Source organism: Acartia tonsa, chromosome 12 (genome assembly GCF_053477335.1).
Source record: "Acartia tonsa isolate MP-2025a chromosome 12, ASM5347733v1, whole genome shotgun sequence".
NCBI lineage: Eukaryota > Metazoa > Arthropoda > Copepoda > Calanoida > Acartiidae > Acartia > Acartia tonsa.
The window spans coordinates 4,116,517-4,136,733 of NC_137271.1; the positions used below are offsets into that span (position 1 = coordinate 4,116,517).

At 32.3% G+C, this 20,217-nt stretch overlaps 2 protein-coding genes across 6 annotated transcripts in view; both read left to right on the top strand.

The window, feature by feature from the left end:
- The first annotated feature begins 93 nt into the window (after window positions 1–93).
- On the top strand, window positions 94–12,277 carry LOC145334264 (18S rRNA (guanine-N(7))-methyltransferase). Its single transcript, XM_080179644.1, has 10 exons — window positions 94–1,343; window positions 4,346–4,446; window positions 5,019–5,092; window positions 5,422–5,522; window positions 7,177–7,272; window positions 8,271–8,337; window positions 8,514–8,631; window positions 9,262–9,314; window positions 10,222–10,278; window positions 10,648–12,277. The coding sequence occupies exons 1-10, from the start codon at window positions 1,261–1,263 to the stop codon at window positions 10,732–10,734; spliced, it is 837 nt and encodes a 278-aa protein (XP_080035770.1). The 5' UTR covers window positions 94–1,260; the 3' UTR covers window positions 10,735–12,277.
- Window positions 12,244–20,217, top strand: part of LOC145334262 (guanine nucleotide-exchange factor SEC12) — a 38,503-nt gene continuing 30,529 nt past the window's right edge. For 3 of the 5 annotated variants that reach the window (XR_013884781.1, XR_013884782.1, XM_080179640.1), the window contains exons 1-4: window positions 12,244–12,370; window positions 12,930–12,981; window positions 18,626–18,698; window positions 19,221–19,293. Coding sequence is in view for 1 of the 5 variants with exons in the window: in XM_080179640.1 (XP_080035766.1) it covers window positions 12,305–12,370; window positions 12,930–12,981; window positions 18,626–18,698; window positions 19,221–19,293 (264 nt within the window). In the remaining 4 variants the exon portion in view is untranslated. Of the gene's footprint in view, window positions 12,371–12,929; window positions 12,982–18,625; window positions 18,699–19,220; window positions 19,294–19,354; window positions 19,386–19,517; window positions 19,573–20,217 lie in introns of those variants that run through there. The other 2 variants (XR_013884783.1, XR_013884784.1) reach the window with 2 other exon arrangements.

Below are 20,217 nucleotides of genomic sequence, written 5' to 3' on the forward strand. Positions count from 1 at the left end.
CGGATAAAGGGGTAAGGAGGAGGTCAATGAAAGGAATAATAGTTATTTATTGTATCGTATTAAATACAGCTTTCCGCGGATATTCAAATTTAAAAACTAACTCGTATTGATATTATGTTTTCATTTTAATAATCGTTGACTGTCATACATGCTATACATGATTTTTCAGTAGGTGTAAGAACCGGTTTTAATCAAGCGGATATTAATCTGGAAATTTTTTCTTGATACTTCCAGTGTCACTAAGACAGATCTTGGTATTTCCCTTATGGCTTCGAAACCGCCACATTTCCGCTGGATAAGAACCGGTTCTGAGCTATACTGCAAATCATGTATTGTATCGTTTTAGAGACAATTTTCCACGAATAATAAAATAAAAATCTTAAAATCAATATAAGTTTAGTTGGCCCGGGCCTTCGGTCCATGGGAGCCATTGAAACTAAAATTTGTGTTAGAATTTTTCATTTTACTATCCGCGGAAAGCTGTTTATGATACGATGCAATAAATAACTATCTTTTAATTGGGGAGAATAACAATTTATCTTGCATTGACCTACCCCTTTATTTCTGATTTATTGTTGTTTTGTACCTTTGAGTATTTTTTTGTACAGTGAAATTACCAGAGAAAGAGGGGACATTGGGCAGTTTATTACACTAGTCCCTAAAGTTTTTTGATAACGTTTTCTTATTCGTTGTATTGGCTTAACAACGTTAGGAACTTTAATGAATTTGATTGATTTGTTCATTTATTTAAGTGTTCAAACGTTTTAACCACTAATTGTAATCTATATTAAGGGAAATTTTATTTTACATCATTGAGGCTGTACATCAATTTATCGGCCATTGTCTTATCCCTTGAAATTTCGATGTGGAAGCAATTAAATTGTTTAAAAAAATAACATTAATTCTTGAAAGATATTTTGGATTTTTACTTTTATTTTTGTTGATAATAAGGCTCGGTGATAAACATTTTTTGAAAGATAAAAATAAACAGTTTTTGTACCTTTAAAAACATTTTAATTAAACTTAAAAAATTCCACAAATTTTAATCTTAAAAATGATTAGAAGTTTTTATTGATTAAAATCCAAACTGTATCTTTTAGTCAATGATATTAATATTTAAATACCTATGTATTTGATACTAAAACTTTTAGTTTAAGAAAAAAAATCCTCAAAAAATATGAAAAAATCTTTGAACAAAAATTGAAAAAATCCACCAAAAACCAAAATGAAAATTATTTCAGACTTAAAAAAAAGAAAAAAATGTCGTCTCGTCCTGAAAATCAAGCACCCCCGGAGATTTTCTATGGGGAGGGGGAGGCAGAGAAATATACAAGAAATACCAGGTATCTTTTTTTAACTGTATGGCTTCGAGTCTGATTAATATCCGCAGGATACGAACCTGTTATTAGCCTTACCGAAAAATTATGTATAACAAAGTGTTATATCCAGATTTCTACGAATATTGAACTGGTTGTAATTTTTAATTGTACATTTTAATATCCGCGCGAAAAGCTGTTTAAAATACGATACGATAAATATACAGGATGGCTTTGATTCCGCTGGATTCGAACCGGTATTGAGCCATACTTTGAAATCATGTATCGTATCTTTTTATAGATCATTTTCCACGAGAAAAAATAAATAAGCAGATCCTATAAGTTTTTATATTTTCTATCTATGGAAAACTGTCAATAAATGCGATAATAGTTCCGCAAAAAAATTTGCTGTAACATATTAGGTATCCTTTCATAAGCATAATTCTAGAAAATTCTCTCTTATTTGTCTTTTTAACAATATTTATAATAATAAATTCATTTTGATATTAGGAAATAAAAAATGACATAATAATTTCCGATATTAGAAGAGATTCATTTCATATGGAAATAACAAATATTATTTGAAAATGTAATATAAGAACACAGCATAAATAATTTTTTTCTCGATATTTGGTTAAAGTATATCTAAATATTGATGTTATTTTTTTAATGTTTCTTTTTACCGATATTTAAAAAAAAAAATTAGTATTATTTCAAAACAGCTCATATTTGCATTATTCTTATAAACCGATATTTTAATGTACTGTATTTTAAACTAGCGGCTGCGCCGCAGTGGGCTATGTATATGAAAGGGTTAGGAAGGATAGAATAATAGCCTGAAACCATAACTTGCCATGGGTGAACATTCCTGAAGATGGAGAACTCAATTGGTCCAGTAATTATTGAAATATATTATACTACACACATAAAATCCTTACTACATCTCCATGACTACTTAGTTCCAAACACTAAGAAACACTGGCTGCACACACAATACGTTATGTAATAATGAATGAATATATATTTTCGAATCTACATTTGATAAGATTACAATTTTATAAAAAATTTATAATTTATATAACATGCAGACCATGGTCAACACCCTCCTATGATATGCTTCAATCAGTGGAGTCTTACAGTTGACCAGGTTAAATTTACAGGGTTACAGTTTAAAGTGCTTTAAAGCTACACCAAGCTTAAGAAAACCAGCAGGCTTCCAATGAGATGAGAAAAGGAAGGCTGATATAAACCTACTTTTGCTGATAATTTCATTTTTTTATTGTGTTGAGAGTATTTTTTAATTAAGTCAAGTTTTTTTGATGTAGGTCTATATTTTTGCATATTTTTTACTTTAAAAGTGTATTATTTTATAGTGTATTTTCAAAGTGTAATTTTTTTTTGTAAAGTATTTTGTTTTTTAGTGTTTATTTTTATGTTTGTCATTTTTTGTAGTTTAGGTATTTGTTTAGTTTTTTTTTTTTTTAGTGTATTTTAGTAATTTTAGTATTTTTAGTAATTTGTCTTTTAAAGTAATTTATTTTATGATAACAAGTCTTTTTTCCTGAAATAAATTAGATGATTTTAAAAAATTTAAAGTGTTAAACTTTTATTTATGAATGTTATATTTGATATGCTTATTAAGCAAATTCTTGTTTTATTTATGAATGTTATATTTGATATGCTTATTAAGCAAATTCTTGTTGCGTAAAAAAGAAATAGTTGTTATTTTATTTAAAATGAATTATTATATATGAAAATAAAGAAATATTTAACATTTTTATTAAGGAAGGTACTTAACATAAATATCTTTATTTTCTGTGTGCATCCATTTCTCTCGATGTTTAAGTAAGGATTACTTGGAGCTTCTAATCAAGGCTTGTCCTGCAGACAAGTAATGTGCATCCCTAACAATTTTAACATTCTTTTTTGGGATTGTTCTAATTTTAAAAAGTTTTATTTTGTAAGAGTAAGAGTATAGTCTGATTAGCAGCGGATTGGGCATATTGTGTTTATATGTTGACCAGATATGAAAAAAGTATTTCAGTTTATATATCATAATATTTTTGTTTTATGTTTGTTTTACTAATTTTACCTTTTGTGTTTGTGAGTTGATCTGAGTACTTTTGAAAAAAAACTTGCTACAATTGTTAGCAAAAAAAAAAAAAATTTAGTTTCATTTTGAAATGTGTTTGATTTAGTCACTCACTAGTATCACATTTTTAATTATTTTAATGTTTGCACAGAGAGACATGTTCTCTCTATGACTGCCTTTCCTCAACTGGCTGGATTTTTTGAGATTTACCTGAGCTGGATCTTTAAATCGTTTATAGGTGATTTAAACCGGGGTGATTCATTCAGCGCACCATCAAATTATTAAATACCAATCTTTAAATTGAAATGGCATGGGCGATTCAGCGCGGTCAGTTGCGCCGAACCGGCGCGGCAATGGTACTCAACTAGTGGCATTGCCGCGCTAAATCGGGGGATTCATATTTATTAAATAAATATTTTTTTAAAATTAGTTTAATATTTTATTGCAAAACTATCGTGAAAACATTTTATAGTTATTTTTAAAATAAATTTTATATTTTTTTATATAAAACACCGTACTGGCCCAGTTTAAGTTAAAAAATTGTATCAGCACGTATCGATATTTTAGTGAGTGCGCAGGCGATTTAACAACACCGCGCCGAAAATCTTATAAAAATCCATGTTTTATAGGCGCGCTGTGGCTAACCACCAGCGCACCTACGGTTCACCTCTGAATCGCCCCGATTCAGCGCACTATAAAAACGATTTAAAGATCCAGCTCTGTTTTTATTTTCGTTTTTCTAGTCCTATGTTAATTAAATTGATTTATAGTTAAGCCTTAGTTTCTTAGGGTTTGGACCTAAGTCATCATGGAGTAGGATGAGACACTTTTGTATAGGGAATCATTCAATGTTAATTAAATCAGAGCTTTCAGCTCTAGTTTTATCTGAAAATTGCTCTATCTATCTATATATCTAACAGTTTATTTATCTATCTAGAATTATGACAATTCAATCAGAGATGTCAGAAAGAGCCCTGGAACTGCTGGCTCTGCCAGATGATACCTGCTCCTATATTCTGGATATTGGATGTGGCTCAGGTTAGCTGAGGTTTATATCAGGGATCTTAAGGGATAAGACAATGGACGATAAATTAATGTAACCCCCCCCCCCCCCCCCAACGAGGATAAGCTAAATTACCCCTTCTCTTGTATAACAAGTTATTGGTTGAACTGTATGGACACTAATAGTTTGGAACTAACAAGAGTGCCTAAAGTTTTAGAACCAACGAATAAGATAATGGAATTATAAAACTTTGGATACCAGTGTAATTAGCCTTACCTCCCTGGGATTATACTCTATACAAGGAGGGAGGGGATATTGGATTGTATATTGTAATTGTATTTTATCTAAAGATTCTGTTTATACCTACATGTTTTTTTTTAATCTCGGAGATTTTTTAAGCACTAATGAAAAGGGAAATTTGGGAATTTTTTATGAAAGAGGTCAGACATAAAACTACTAGTACCACCCCCCCTTTATTTCAAATTATTTTTAAATAAAAATGGAGGGGGGGGGGGGCACTTAGTGTGAAATTGTGAATCTTTTAATTTTACAACTTTAATAGGTACCTAGAGTTTTTAGTCCTTATTATTTATAAACAATTATTTAGGTCTTTCTGGAGAATGTATAGAGGAAGCTGGACATATGTGGGTGGGGATTGATATTGCTCCAGCCATGTTAAAGGTAGCTAGATAGAGAGGTGTTAGATATCTATAGTAAGGTAGTTGTGGTACCTAGGTAGAAAGATACACAAAGAAATGGGACATTGGAATAAAAATTGTAGTGGTACTCATTGTTTCATAAACACTTTTTCTAATTAGATAGATAGTTAGATACATAGATAGATAGATAAAGAAGTTATATGGACATGAAGATACCTATGTGTTGAAATATAGTGTTGAGGGAGAGGATATTTTACTGTAAATTACACTAATACCCAAAGTTTAATAAATTTCAGGTATTAGTTTAATTTCAGTCCCAAGTCCCCTAAAATGTTGAAATCATTGTTTTAGGTTGCTGTAGAAAGAGAAACAGAAGGAGATTTTATTCTGGGAGATATGGGGGAGGGGATGCCCTTCAGGGCTGGAGCTTTTGATGGGGCTATTAGTGTCAGGTAAATATAGATAGATAGATAGTTGGGTGGACATGACAGTAGGATAGATAGATACCTAGATACTTTACAATGAGAGATAAGGGGGGGGGGATGGGGCTTTTGAGGGGGATTTTAGTGTAAATTCCTATTTAAGTCAATTTTCCCCTTTTAAAGCTTTTTGTCATATGTTTGTATTTAATTTGTATTCTTATTTTTTTCCAAATATTTTAGAATTTTCATAATTTCAACGTATACATAAACTGCTTATGTATATAAAAAATAAAACAAGGATGGCAACATGCTTAAGTAGCAAAGCTAATAAATAGTTAGAACAGCTGCAAGACAAAGATAGATATAAAGTAGATATTCAATAAATTTCACAGATCTATCTCTAATAATAGAAGAGAAAATTCCCCAATTAAGGTTTTTTAGTATAATAGATGGAGGCACAAAAAGTTAGTTATAGAGTAGATGCTCATTTCTTATTAACATCTTAATTTGAAATTTTTTATGCATCTATCTATAATAGCAATCAAGTAATATGGACTGACAAACAATTGTATAGTGTAGCTTTGCTTCATAATAAAGACAAATATTACTGCGCTGAACATTTAGAATTGATATTAATATCCCTATTGCTTAGCTTTACAAAACTAATATTATCTCTAACTGCTAAAATATAGATATTTACGTAGGTATCAATTTTATTTTTCTTATTTTGCTGTCTTTGCAATTTTTATCATTTTTTGTAAAATATATATCGGCAAAAGTATCTAAGTTATAAAATTAATTGCTATATCTTTTATTTGCATTCATTAATATATTTTCATTGCATCGTATTTTATTTAAGATATTTTTCCGCGAATATACATGTAAGTAAAAGTCATAGGATTAATTCCAGAGGTAGATTCTTAAAAAAAAAACTTTTTGGCTCACTGCCTCACTAAAATTAATGAGGCTCGCTAAAATTTTTTTATGAAATATCCTCCAAAATCGCATAAAAAATCTACAAAAATTAAACAAAATCTTATGTCAATAACCCTTTTATGATTTTGGTTAATATTTGTAGATTTTTTATGCTATTTTGGAGGATTTTTCACAAAGTTTTTTAGCGACCCTCATTATTTTTAGTAGGGCAGTGAGCCAAAAAGTTTTTAAAGAATCCACCTCAGTTTTGTTGGCCTGAGAAACAGGTTTTAAAATCCTGTGCTTTTGAAGTCTAATTATTATGATTTGGATCTGTAAAAAAAATATGTCGTTTAGAACAAAGGGAAAATGTAGGTTGCGGGTAAAATTCCGTAAAATTGTGAGTAAGCTTCCAATCAAAAGCGATTATTTAATCAATGTTATTAAATATGCGTTTAATTATACTAGGTATGCGTTTTGTTAATATAGACTTAATAATCGCTTTTGACTGGAAGCTTACTTACACCTTTAACGAAATTTTAGCACAACCTACCTCCCCCTTACTCTTATTTTACAGCTATGGAGATTTAAGACATTGGTCTCTAATTTTTTACCGTACTTGGTTGTTAAAATTTTAGCCCGCTACAGTGTTCAATTTATTGTAGAATATGAAAATCTGATGCAAGGTCCAAGTAATAAATCCATTCTCTTATCTATAGAAAAGCTTTGGCTTAGAAAAATTTCTATTTAAAATATATTTTTAATTTAGTGCGTTGCAATGGCTGTGTAATAGAGATAAAACTTATCATAAACCAGTGAAAAGACTTTATACCTTCTTTTCTACCCTATATGCTAGTCTTAGCAGGTAATTTAGATAGATAGATAGATAGATAGTTGAGTGAGTAAAGAGATAGAAAGATAGAATATAAAACCCAACATAAACCAGTGAAAAGACTTTATACCTTCTTTTCTACCCTATATGCCAGTCTTAGCAGGTAATTTAGAGAGATAGATAGATAGATAGTTGAGTGAGTAAAGAGATAGAAAGATAGAATATAAAACCCAACATAAACCAGTGAAAAGGCTTTATACATTCTTTTCTATGCTATATGCCAGTCTTAGCAGGTTATTTAGATAGATAGACAGACAAAGAATTATTTATAGGTATATTGAGTAATATTTTATGTAGTAAAAAAACATTTTTTTACTTAAATTTTATTTATCCTTAACTCAGAGATTCATGCTTTTGATATTTTATTTTAACCTAAAAATTTTAGTATGAATAATTTTCCTTTCTTAGTAAGTAAATAATAGATCTTTTATGCTTAAAGAAATTCTTAAATATTTTTGAAGAATTTTACCTCTCCAAAACAAGGATTTTAGCCTCCTTTATTAGCAAAACTAAAAATGAATGAAATAGCGGCAAATGACAAACAGACGAACATATAATTAAGGGTTAATTTTTTTTCCAAAAAAATCTATTTGTCCCAGTGTTTTTATACAGACGGACTTATTATATATAAAGAGATTTATAAAGTATGTAGATGCTTATTATGAAAGAAATCTTTACACACACCAAAAAAGAAGCCTCTCTTATACTGCAGACGATCGACTGACAACCGACTTTTCATTGTAGTTTATGAAGTATCTTGGCTACTAAAAAACTAAAAATGAATGCCACTAAGTTTAACAAAAGCTTTATGAATAACTCAAGGAAAGCTTTTGTAGGTATTTTTAGATTAACATTCTTTTGATATTTTCTAAGAGACAATTAAGCCTGGATTGTTGATTGATTGATTGCCTGGATTGTAAAATACACTAATACCCAAAGTTTTATATTAAAAAATTATTCATTAATTTTAGAGGTAGCCGGGCTGTGTTTCAATTTTACCCGGACTCTTCAGACCAAGTTGAATTAATAACATCTCAGGTAATAATTTTTTTTATGTAATCTAATTGTAACAGAATTCTAGTTTATTTTTTTCTAAAAAAATCCCCTAATCTGATGTTGTTCTATGCATAATTTAGGCTGTGAGAGCGGGTTCCCCTGGTGGTTATAAAACAGATATTTCCCTCCATTAACCAATCCCTCTGTGTATAATTTAGGCTATGAGAGCGGGTTTTACTGGCGGTGTTTTGATAGACTATCCCAACAGTACAAAAGCCAAGAAATTTTTCCTAGTTCTTATGACGGGTGGAAACCAACCTTTGCCAAAAGCTTTAGGTAAGCTATCATCTTGTTTAGCAACAAAGCTACTCAATAGTTTTAGTTCTAACAATAGATAATATATAGAATATACGTAGATATTATGAAAGAAAAAGTTTCGGCACCTTTGTAAAACAGTAGTGCCGCCTAACGGCTCTAACAAATATTTTTTGGTATTTGTTGGCGTATTTGTTACCAGGACCTATGAGAGTCATATGTTCAGCGTTTAGCGAGATCCTTTGGTACAGGCCAGACAGACACACATGCATCTTGTTACTTGTTATGTAAGGATCATTGAATAAAGGGAGGGGGCGGAAGTGACACTTTTTGAAACCAAAACTAAAAGTCAAAGGAACTCAACTAAATAAAGAGTTACAGCTTTGAGATTTGGCATGGCAGAAGCTTTAAAGAGGCAAACAATATTTCGTTGGGAAACGGCGATTTTCGGCGGGAGCGGCGGTGCAGCCGCCGTTTTTTTCACAGTTCCATATTGTACCTCTTTAAATCTACTGCCATGCCAAATCTTAGAGCTGTAACCATTCATTTAGTTGAGTTCCTTTGACTTTAAGTTTTTGTTTCAAATAGTGTCACTTCCCCCCCCCCCTCTCTCTTATTTATTTGTGTTTTTAAATTCTTTTTTTATTTTAGGTACCGAGCATTCTGAAGAACAAACATCAGCAATATTTGAAAATAAAAGAGAAAGGAATGTGATAAATAAACATTTTTAGAATTAGAAATAGATATTGATAAATGATAAGCAGTATTTAAAAACAAACAGAAAAAATGAATGCGATTAATTAACAATTTTAGAATTAGTATAAAAAGGTAGGTAAACCTACACAAAAAGTAAAAATCTTAACAATTTAATGTAAAAAAAATTTAGAATACTAGGATAGTGAATGATATTCTAGCATGCACTGATAATTTGTTACTTATAGCTGGATAATGTAACGATACCCACCATCCACCCCCTTTTCCTTATCCTTTTCCCTCCTACTGATGGAACGAATTGACAAACTAAAAGAGGAACATTGTATTATCCTCAATAGCAATATTTCCCTAGTCATTATATCCAGGGAATGTGATTCTGACAAACAATTCTAAGTGAATATTTCCCCTCATCCCCCTTCCCCTTTTTCTCCCTCTTCTTATCCACTTCACTTTAAGTTATACCAAAGTTTTACTCCAACAAAATATTTAATTTTCGGCAATTTCAAATGGTATTTTTGCTTCGCAAATTGTTAAACATTGAGATTCAAATGATCTGGGAATGTTTTACAACAATAAGACGATTCTTACGGATCTAGGGAACATCTGTCTGATAAAATAGGCCTAGGGCCAATAAAACAGATATCTTCAGTAATAGACAGACACCGTACGCACCTTTAATATAACACATAGATAACCATAGAAACAATATATTTGCTGAACCACAAACAAAATGAGTTGGTATACTTTTTCTTGTGTGAATTTGAATGGTGTTGGGACTTTAATTTTGATTGGTTGGAAGTGGAAATTTTGTGAATCATTTGGTATGTACATCAATCTATCGGCTATTGTCTTATCCCTTTAGATCCCTGATAAAAAGTTTATTTTTTCACAATGACCAGGCTAAAACAAATCCGTGGAAGTAAGAATGCAAAGAAGACTAAAGATTGGATCAAGGTTAGATATTTACTTTCATTTCAGAATAATATTAATATAATTATACAAGTAACAGAATGTTTGTTTGTCTTCATTATATATTAAACATTAAATAGATGTATAACGCTAGATAATCAATCAGGCACAAACTATCAAAAAAAATTACTAGAACTTTCCTTCATTTGAAGGTGGAGGGAATGTGGGCGTCGTTATTTTAGCTGGGATATCACTTACATTAGAGTACGTGAAAAATGGTTCAACAATAAGTAATTGTATATTGATTAATATAGCTTATTAAGATCGATAAAATTAGTCGAATTATTCCTAAACTGTGTCTAATTAAGGTACTGATCATCCAGATATTTATATTTATGAAGCATTTTTTTTCAGGATAAGAAAGAGAAAGCCAGACGCCAGGGTAAAGATGTCAGGAGTGATTCTAAATACACTGGCAGAAAGAGAAAAGTATATCTATAATTTGATATCCGCCAGAGATATCCTAATGGATGTGCCTAGAAATTTATTTAGATATCTAGCATATTGTGTTAGATTTATATTTGATATCTCAAACTATCAAGTGCTGTGATGATATTTTTTCTGCTTAAAATTTTGTCATAAATAATAAATAAGGTGTTTTTGCAAGGGGTTCTGCAAATAGACTAATACCTGCTTAAGACAATTGTCAGGGATGGAGGGAATATTGGACTGCAATAATTCTGGTCACCAAAGTTTTATACACAACCAAAATAAGATCTTGTGGGTATATCCCTAAATTGGTACTTTGAATTCAGGGAGGGAGGGGACATTGAGCTGGTTATTAAGCTATTTCCCAAAGTTTTATAATAACGTTTTCTGATTCGTTAGCTTAACTTTGGGGGACCTTTATTAAAGGGATAGTTCTACGAAGTGTATTTAAAGAGTTAAGATACTTAGAGTAGTGAACTTTTATATGTCTTAGTAGAATATATTAGGCATTGGATAGATATGATTATATGTTAAAGAATTTTTAACATTGACCAGACCAAACTTTTTTTATTTGACAATATCTAAAAAAGTTAAAGTGATTTGCCACATAAATTACATGAGAATGGTCTATTTTTTTCCAAATATGTATAGCCAAAACACCAATATCAGAGAATCTTTTTCCACATGTTTCACAAGAGTTATAAAAAAATTGAACAGGGGTTCCCCTTGGGACAAGTTACTTAAAAAACATAAAAAATAACGTCCGGTTCATTATATGACAGGATATATATATGTGTGTATATTGTAAGTAAACCGGACGGTTTTCTTTATTTTTTAAAAAAGAATCTAAAGAATATATATAAAACCATTCTCATGTAATTTATGTTGCAAATCACTAACTATTTTAGATATTGTCAAATAAAAACAGTTCGGTCAGGTCAATGTTAAAATTCTTTATCACAATCATATCTATCCAATGCCTAATATATTCTACTAAGACATATAAAAAGATCACTACTCTAAGTACTATACTAAATATTTTATTGGTCATTCTTTGTTGTTATGTCACGTGAATTTTGTTGTATAAAAAGTTCTATTAACTAGTAAATGCTATCTAAAGTTGTATTTATGACATAAAGTTATAAAGTTTTTGCCATATATAACATGCAACGAAGTTGAAAATAAAAATGAAAAACTCATTTTTTAAGGAAAATCCCTGGTCAAATCTTTTAATTTTAATCAATAACTTTATATTATGCACTACTACGTTATTTAAAATAGAAAAAACTTACAGTTCACTATTTTTTTTTAAATGCACTTCGTGAAACTATCCCTTTGATTAGTTCAGTTGGTGCAATAAATTCAATTGAGTGTCCAAACGTTTCAACCACTAATTGTAATCTACAGAAGAAATTTTTTTGTATCATTGCATTGGGGATGTCCATCATATCATCGTCCGTCCGTTGTCTTATCCCTTTAGATTTCTTTTTAGAATGACCTTATTTATTGTTTATGATAAAGTTATGTTGTTGTTATTATTTTTTATTTCAGAAAATTTTGACAAAAATCTTGTAATTGTAAAATGTCTGACAGCCCGATGGCGGAACTATTGTGTCGGGTGGACTTTCCACTTTATTCAGCTTGTATGGTGAGTTATAAGTATTATCTATAGAGGAGTTGCGCTTGTTGTAAGTTATAAGCATAAATAACTGTAGATTAGCTGCACATATAAAATTGAAATACTAAATTTGAGAAAAAAAACATTCTTTATTTAGTCTTTGAGCAACTCTTCTTTAGTGTTGCTTGTATTATAAACAGGAATGGCAAACTGAATCTGTTTTGGATTAATCCGCCAATTTTAAAATCAAATTTTAAATATTTTGATAACCCAGCGCACCCCCCACTTGACAAAATTATGACACTGTCCGAGAATGATATATTTTACAATTAGTTTAGGTTAGGTTATAGGCTAGGGGGCCGAGTGCTGCGGCTAGGCAGGGTTGTGGGCCGTGCGCTTCGGCTAGGTATGCCATTGGGTAGGCTCAGGCCAGAGTCGTAGTTTTGTCGGGGGATACCAAAATTTTTAAAATTGTAAAAAAATCCTAAGAGGATAACACGGAATCCGCATTCGTTTCGTATGATCGGTCTACTGTGTTTCTGTCATTAAACTGAATTAAGTCTGAAATATTTTGACTTTTTATATTTAGATATCACCCCGACATATACTGTTAGCTGGGGGCGGAGGCTCTGCAAACACAGGTTTTTAATGATAATACCATGCCTACTGATATACCTGAAGTTTTGAATAGGTGCACCGCAAGAAAATTGTTTTCAGTTTGGCTTCGAAACCGACTGCTATCCGTTAGATTGGAACCGGTTCTTAGCCAGAATGAAAAATTATGTATAACATCGTATTTCAGGCAATTTTTCACGAATATTGAAATATCATAAATTAAGACCAGTTCTTTAGCCCGTGCCATTGGCCCTTCGGGTCTAACAAAACTGGTTGAAATATTATAGTTTCTCATTTTAATATCCAAGGAATGCTGTCTATAATACGATGCGCTAAATAACTATTGTCAGGGCAAAGCAAAACAAATAGAAATCTTCCAATTCTAATGACGTTGCCTGTCTACAGTAAACATTTTTAAAACGAATGAAAGCTGAGTACTTGAGATGGTTTTATTCAATTCTCCAAATCTGTATTTCCCAGGGAGGGAGGGGACATTATACTGACCCTTAAACTTGTTCCTTTATTTGTTAACTAACGACTACGCCCCCTAGAGGCCTATAGGGGCAATTGAGGGGGGGGGGGTTGAATTTGATAACCCAATTTTTTATTTTAGATTTTAAAAGTACCTAAAAAAAATTTTGGGGGGAGGGAATTTTTGGTGTGATACCCTCACCCAAAATAGTTATAAAACTTACCGGGACCTATGAGAAGCTACCCTGTAAAGGAGAACCTAATCGCTTCAGCGGTTAGCGAGATCCTTCGGTACAAACATACAAACACAGAGACTAATAGACATCCTCTTACTTTATTATAAGGATTTACAAATTTTGAGGGATTATTATTCAATCTTGATCAAACGAACAATAGGGTTAATTTTCTAGGAAGTTTAAGCTTTTTTTTAGGGGTTTCAAAGGTTTGAGGAGGGTAATCTAATGTATTTTTTTGAAATTTTGAGGGGTTACAAAGATTGTGGGGGTTTAATACTCCTTTATCATTCCCCCTTGGGCGTCTATGGTGATATTGTTTATTATAAAGGGGGTGGGGGATTATAAAGTATTCTATCCCTTGATATCCCTGTTTTTTTGTGTTTTGTTTACTTTAAAGTATAAACCTTCTATTAAGTACAAACAAAAGTATGATGGACGTTTCTCCAAAATTGCCAGGGAGGAAGGTGTCTGATCTGCAATTGAATTTTTTTTTATTTAACATTACTAATGGCTACGCTCTTTTAGCATCTAGAGACTCTGTATTCTGGTAGGAAGGGGGCAGAAAAAATAGCCTTGAACCTTCTCAAATACTCTAGGAAGCTTCCCTATGAAGGAGAATCCAGTTTAGTGTTTATTAAAATCGTTAGCTTCAGAAAAATAAAAGCATATTGATAGGATTGAAAAACTTTTCGACTAACAAATACAAATCTTTTCACACGAATTTAGGATATAAGATCATTTTAATATCCCCTACCCCATGACAACTTGTTGTTTGATTTACTTAAATAGATATTCAGATAACTGTCTACGTCATTTAGATCTTTCTACTGAACTAATGAAATTTGGGGTGGGTGGATACATAAATAAGAAAGAAATTTTTCAACATTTTAGAGCTAAGATAATCGATGTATTATTACTGGGATGTTGCACCAAATTTGCATGCACTCTAATAAATTGATACTCGCTGCTGGCTAAAATAACGATACCGCTCATCCATCCTCTTTGACCCATCCCCTCCCCTCGTACTGGATGAACGAACTAACCAATAATGGAGGTACATATTAGCAACCTAATTTGATGAAAATTTTTCCCCTGTCATAATATTTACGTATATTCTACATCAATTCCAATTTCGGTGCTTGCTTACATGTGAAGACCGGAGCACCGAAACCCCCCCCCCCCCGCTTAGTTTTGACAAAAATCAAAAATAAGGGGGGGGGAGTTTTTAACCCCCCCTTAATTTTGAAGAAAATCAAAAATAAGGGGGGGGGGTAGTTTTTTCACTGTACAACACGCCAGAAAGTTGAGTGAGGTAAATCAAGTAAATCCAGTATACCAGAAGGGAAACCTTATTACAGGGATATTCATGTTTTGGGGCATAATTTCCTTATTTATTGACTGATTTTAGTAATTGATGTATCCCTGAACTGAAAATAAGGAGGAGGGGGGGGGGGCAGTAAAAGGTTTTAATTTTGTGCGCTGGTGAGTCTGAATAAGTTTGAATTTGAGGAACTCATTTCCTTTAACGTTTCCACCAATCATGTTGTGTGTTTAAAAAGTTTAAATATAGATAGTGTAAAGATCATTGTGACTTTTTTTTGCGCGCGCTGTTGATGAGAGATGTTTATTGTCAGGTGGGTACTCAAATTTTCAAAATTTCAAAAAACTTTTAGGTTAGGTAAGGTTAGGTTATAGGCTAGGGAGCTGAGCGCTGCGGCCACAGATGTTCATTGTGGGGGGTACTCTAATTTTCATAATTTAAAAAAACTATTTTAGGTTAGGTTATAGGCTAGGTAGCCGAGCGCTGCTACCACAGATGTTCGTTTTCAGGGGAACTTCTCAATTTTGAAAATATTTTTATTTCCTAAATAGGATAATTGAGATATTCATTTAAATTTAATACTGTTGGTATCATGGATGGGCTTCCCGTCCATAGCTTTGGTAAACATCTCGGCGCAAATGTTAGAAAACTCCACGGTTTTAAATGTGAAACTTTAATATTTAAATGTTTTCTGTGTGTACTCTCTGAAATCCCGCGCTCTTTCGTGCGGCCACTCCAATTTTCCCCCCCATACCCTGATATAGTGAAGTGAGTCAAAAGAGAGTTTTCATTGTTGAGATTCTTTACAACAGACAAAAAAACTTAATTTATATAATAGGATGTTTGGTATTTTCCTCTTAGCAAGTGATTATGTAATTTTGATAATTTGATTACCTCCCTCCCCCGACTACAAAATAATATTTCCTGTAAAATGTTATTATGTTAGACAGGAAGAAAGGGGTTGGAGGGAGGGTAAGTGTAGGGAGACATAAGCCTCAGCCCTCAATAGTCTAGCATGGCAACCAGTACAACAGAAACACAGTTCTGGACCACAAGCTTTGCGCGACTAAAGATATTCTGTCCACTCAGCCTTTTTATATTCACTTGAAAAAAAATCTGCTTTGCTATTGGCTATTGGGGGGAAAGGAGATTATGGTATTGGCTAAAAAAATGCAACCAATGAAAACTCTCTTTTGACTCACTTCACTATGTCAGGGTATGGGGGGGGGAAAATTGGAGTGGCCGCACGAAAGAGCGCGGGATTTCAGAGAGTACACACAGAAAACATTTAAATATTAAAGTTTCACATTAAAAACCGTAGAATTTTCTAATATTTGTGCCAAGATGTTTACCAAAACTATGGCCGGGAAACCCATCCACGATACCAACAGTATTAAATTTAAATGAATATCTCAATTATCCTATTTAGGAAATAAAAATATTTTCAAAATTGAGAAGTTCCCCCTGAAAACGAACATCTGTGGCCACAGTGCTTGGCTCCCTAGCCTATAACCTAACCTAACCTAATCTAAAATAGTTTTTTGAAATTTTGAAAATTAGAGTACCCCCCACAATGAACATCTGTGGCCACAGCGCTCAGCTCCCTCGTCTATAACCTAACCTTACCTAACCTAAAATAGTTTTTTGAAATTTTGAAAATTAGAGTACCCCCGACAACGAACATATGTGGCTGCAGTGCTCAGCTCCCTAGCTAGCCTATAAATTAACCTTACCTAACCTAAAAGTTTTTTGAAATTTTTCTGCAGGGCAAGGCAAAAACTTAGATTGAATTCAAACTCTGCCTTGCCTATAATGTCTGGAAAACAGCAAGGAGGAAAAGTTCAGGGCAAGGCAAAGACTTAGATTGAATTCAATCTCTGCCTTGCCTATAATGTCTGGTAAACGGCAAGGAGGAAAAGTGCAGGGCAAGGCAAAGACTTAGATTGAATTCAAACTCTGTAGGGGGGGGGGGGGGGGGTGACCAAAATTTTTAAGATTGATCAAAATTTTCCTAAGAGGATAACGCCAGATTTTTTCTTTCATTTGCCTTAGGCCTGTTTCTATTGTTTGTCACTTTTAGAAAAATCTAGCCTTTGTTGTATTCTAGCGTTTGTCATATCTAGCTTATGTTGTGTCTAGTGTTTGTCTGCATAGCAATTGTTCATCTACTGTTTGATGTATCTAGGGTTTGTCATAATACCTCAAAAATATATTGATCATTAAATTTGGACAATAAATAACAAGTCTATGGTGAAAGGTAAAGAAATAGTCCCCTTCCCTCCCTTTTTCCCCTTTCCCCCATTCCCCCTTCCCTATAAAAAGACTTCTAATGTATTCCCCTAAAGATTACCTTTCCAAAAACACATCAATCACTAAATTTGGACAATAAATAACAAGTCTATGGTGAAAAGTAAAGAAATTGTCCCCTTCCTTCCCTTTTCCCCCTTTCCCCCTCAGTCCCCATGAAAACACTTCTGATATATTCTCCTTAAGACTACCTGTTCAGGGATACATCAATTACTAAAATCAGTCAATAAATAAGGAAATTATGCCCCAAAACATGAATATCCCTGTAATAAGGTTTCCCCTCTGGTATACTGGATTTACTTGATTTACCTCACTCAACTTTCTGGCGTGTTGTACAGTGAAAAAACTACCCCCCCCCCCCTTATTTTTGATTTTCTTCAAAATTAAGGGGGGGGTTTTGAACAAAAAGTCTTTGCCTTGCCCTGCACTTTTCCTCCTTGCCGTTTTCCAGACATTAAAAAACTACCCCCCCCTTATTTTTAATTTTTGTCAAAACTAAGCGGGGGGGGGGGGGGGTTTCGGTGCTCCAGTCTACCACATGTAAGCAAGTACCCCAATTTCTTATTCCATTTATGAATATCTTTACATAGAGATTTGCTTTGTACTTTTTTTTTCTTCTATTGACCTATACCTTGATCCCTTCTTAAAATAATAAAAAACTTTACTTAGAAAATTAGTTTTTCTTTGAAATATCAATCACTAATCAATATACCTAAACTATTTATAAGTTAACTCAAAAGAATTAGAGAGATAATGTGGAAAATTAATTTATTTGTAAATATACAAGTTCAATTATGTTCATTAGAAGCGTATACCTACTTTTTTTATACTAGCGGCTACGCCCCTAGAGGCCTCTAGGGGGCACTTGAGGAGGAGAGAGTCGAATTTAATAACCCAATTTCTTATTTTAGATTTTAACAGAAAAAGTAAAAAAAAATTTGGGGGGAGGGATTTTTCATTTTTTTTGGGGGGGGGGAGGTGGGGCATTCCCAATTTTTAAGGTCAGTTTTTACGTAACGTTTTATTTTATTGATATTGTCATCCTTGTTTATATGTTATTTGTTACTGTACGTAAAGAATTACCTACATAAGTTTTGTATTTAGGTGGGGAGTCGAAATATAAAGAAGGAATTTTCTTCTTTTTTTATGGAAGAAGGGTGTTAAGATGTCGTATCCCCTTACAATAAGCTTTAACCTTCACTGGACCAAAATAAAACTATCCCGAAAAATAGGTCCATCTGATTATGAGATATTACCGGACATACATACAGGCAGGCAGACATCCTGTTACTGGAGTATAATAAATGTATGGTATTATCAACAAAAAATGATCAGGTGTAAAAAATGGATTTCAAATTTTTGAGATTAGCACGGATGGAGATAAATGTAGTGGAGACAGTGTTACAAGGTATAGTAGATAAATAGATAGACAGACGGAAAAACAGACAGACACACAGACAAACATATAGACACACAGACAGACAGATTAGCACGGATGGAGATAAATGTAGTGGAGACAGTGTTACAAGGTAAGATGGACACTGGGACAGATAGACAGACAGACATATAGATAGATAGATAGATAGATAGATAGATAGATAGATAGCACGGATGGAGGTAAATGTAGTGGAGACAGTGTTACAAGGTAGGTAACATAGATAGATAGATAGATAGATACATCGATAGACAGACAGACACACAGACAAATTGACATACAGACAACTCTATGGATAGATAGATAGTCAGTTAGATATACCCTATTATACGAAGTTATTTTGTTCGCCTTATTAAACCACTGAACCAAAATTTTCAGAATTAAAAAAGAAATTTCTAAGAGGATATTAGCTAAGAATGAATAAGAACATTTAACTACAACCCAACATCAAACTTTATGGATTTACGCAAAAAAATACTCCATTTCTATATTCAGGTATTATACTGGGGAGTTTTCTGTGATGACAATGTCTGCTAGGTCCATCTCAAATAATAATATTCCTCTAAAGGTAATAGATAGATAGATAGATAGATAGATAGATAGACATATGTGATGACAATGTCTGCTAGGTCCATCTCAAATAATAATCTTCCTCTAAAGGTAAACATTGACAGATAGATAGATAGACAGATATACAGATAGATAGATAGATAGATAGATAGATAGATAGATAGATAGATAGACAGATAGACAGATATACAGATAGATAGATAGATAGATAGATAGATAGACAGATGTGATGACAATGTCTGCTAGGTCCATCTCAAATAATAATCTTCCTCTAAAGGTAAACCTTTACAGATAGACAGATAAATATATATATAAATAGATAGATAGATAGACAGACAGTTACAATGACACACAGACAGGCAGACAGATTTTTCTTTTGATTGAGAGCTTAATCTATGGATTAAAAATAAGTTAAATGATTAATTTCTTTTGCTCTTAAAATTAAAGTTAAAAAATTAAACAGAAATCTTTTGTAGATAAAACAGAATAAGATTTTCATCTTTTTCTGAAGAAATAAAGGTTAAGCTTTCTTGGTAAGTGTTAAAAAGACTATTTTCGTCATTTAGTAAAAGTCTTTTATAATAAAAAAAAGACCTTTTAAGGTTTTTCGCAATATCATACCTTCAAAATTCATTTTCTTCAAAGCAAAGCTTCTTATTATTTTGTTTTTATGTTAGTATAGATTTTGTTGTTGTTTAATTTTTATACAAAAACCGTCAGCAGGTATTGTTCGAAACTGATTATTATCCGCTGGATTAAAACAGGTTCTGAGCCATACTGAAAAATCATGTATCATATCGTATTTCGTATGTATCGAAAGACAATTTTCTACGAAAAATAAAAAAATATAATATTAATACCAGTTTTGTTAGCTCGGATCTTTGGGGGTAACAAAACTGGAATTAATCTTATAGTTTTACTT

Coding starts and splice junctions, on each gene's coding strand:
- LOC145334264 (XM_080179644.1), top strand. CDS start 1,261: ATGTCGTCTCGTCCTGAAAATCAAGCACCCCCGGAGATTTTCTATGGG. Junction 7,273..8,270: donor CTATATGCTAGTCTTAGCAG/GTAATTTAGATA, acceptor CATTAATTTTAG/AGGTAGCCGGGCTGTGTTTC. Junction 8,632..9,261: donor ACCTTTGCCAAAAGCTTTAG/GTAAGCTATCAT, acceptor TTTTTATTTTAG/GTACCGAGCATTCTGAAGAA.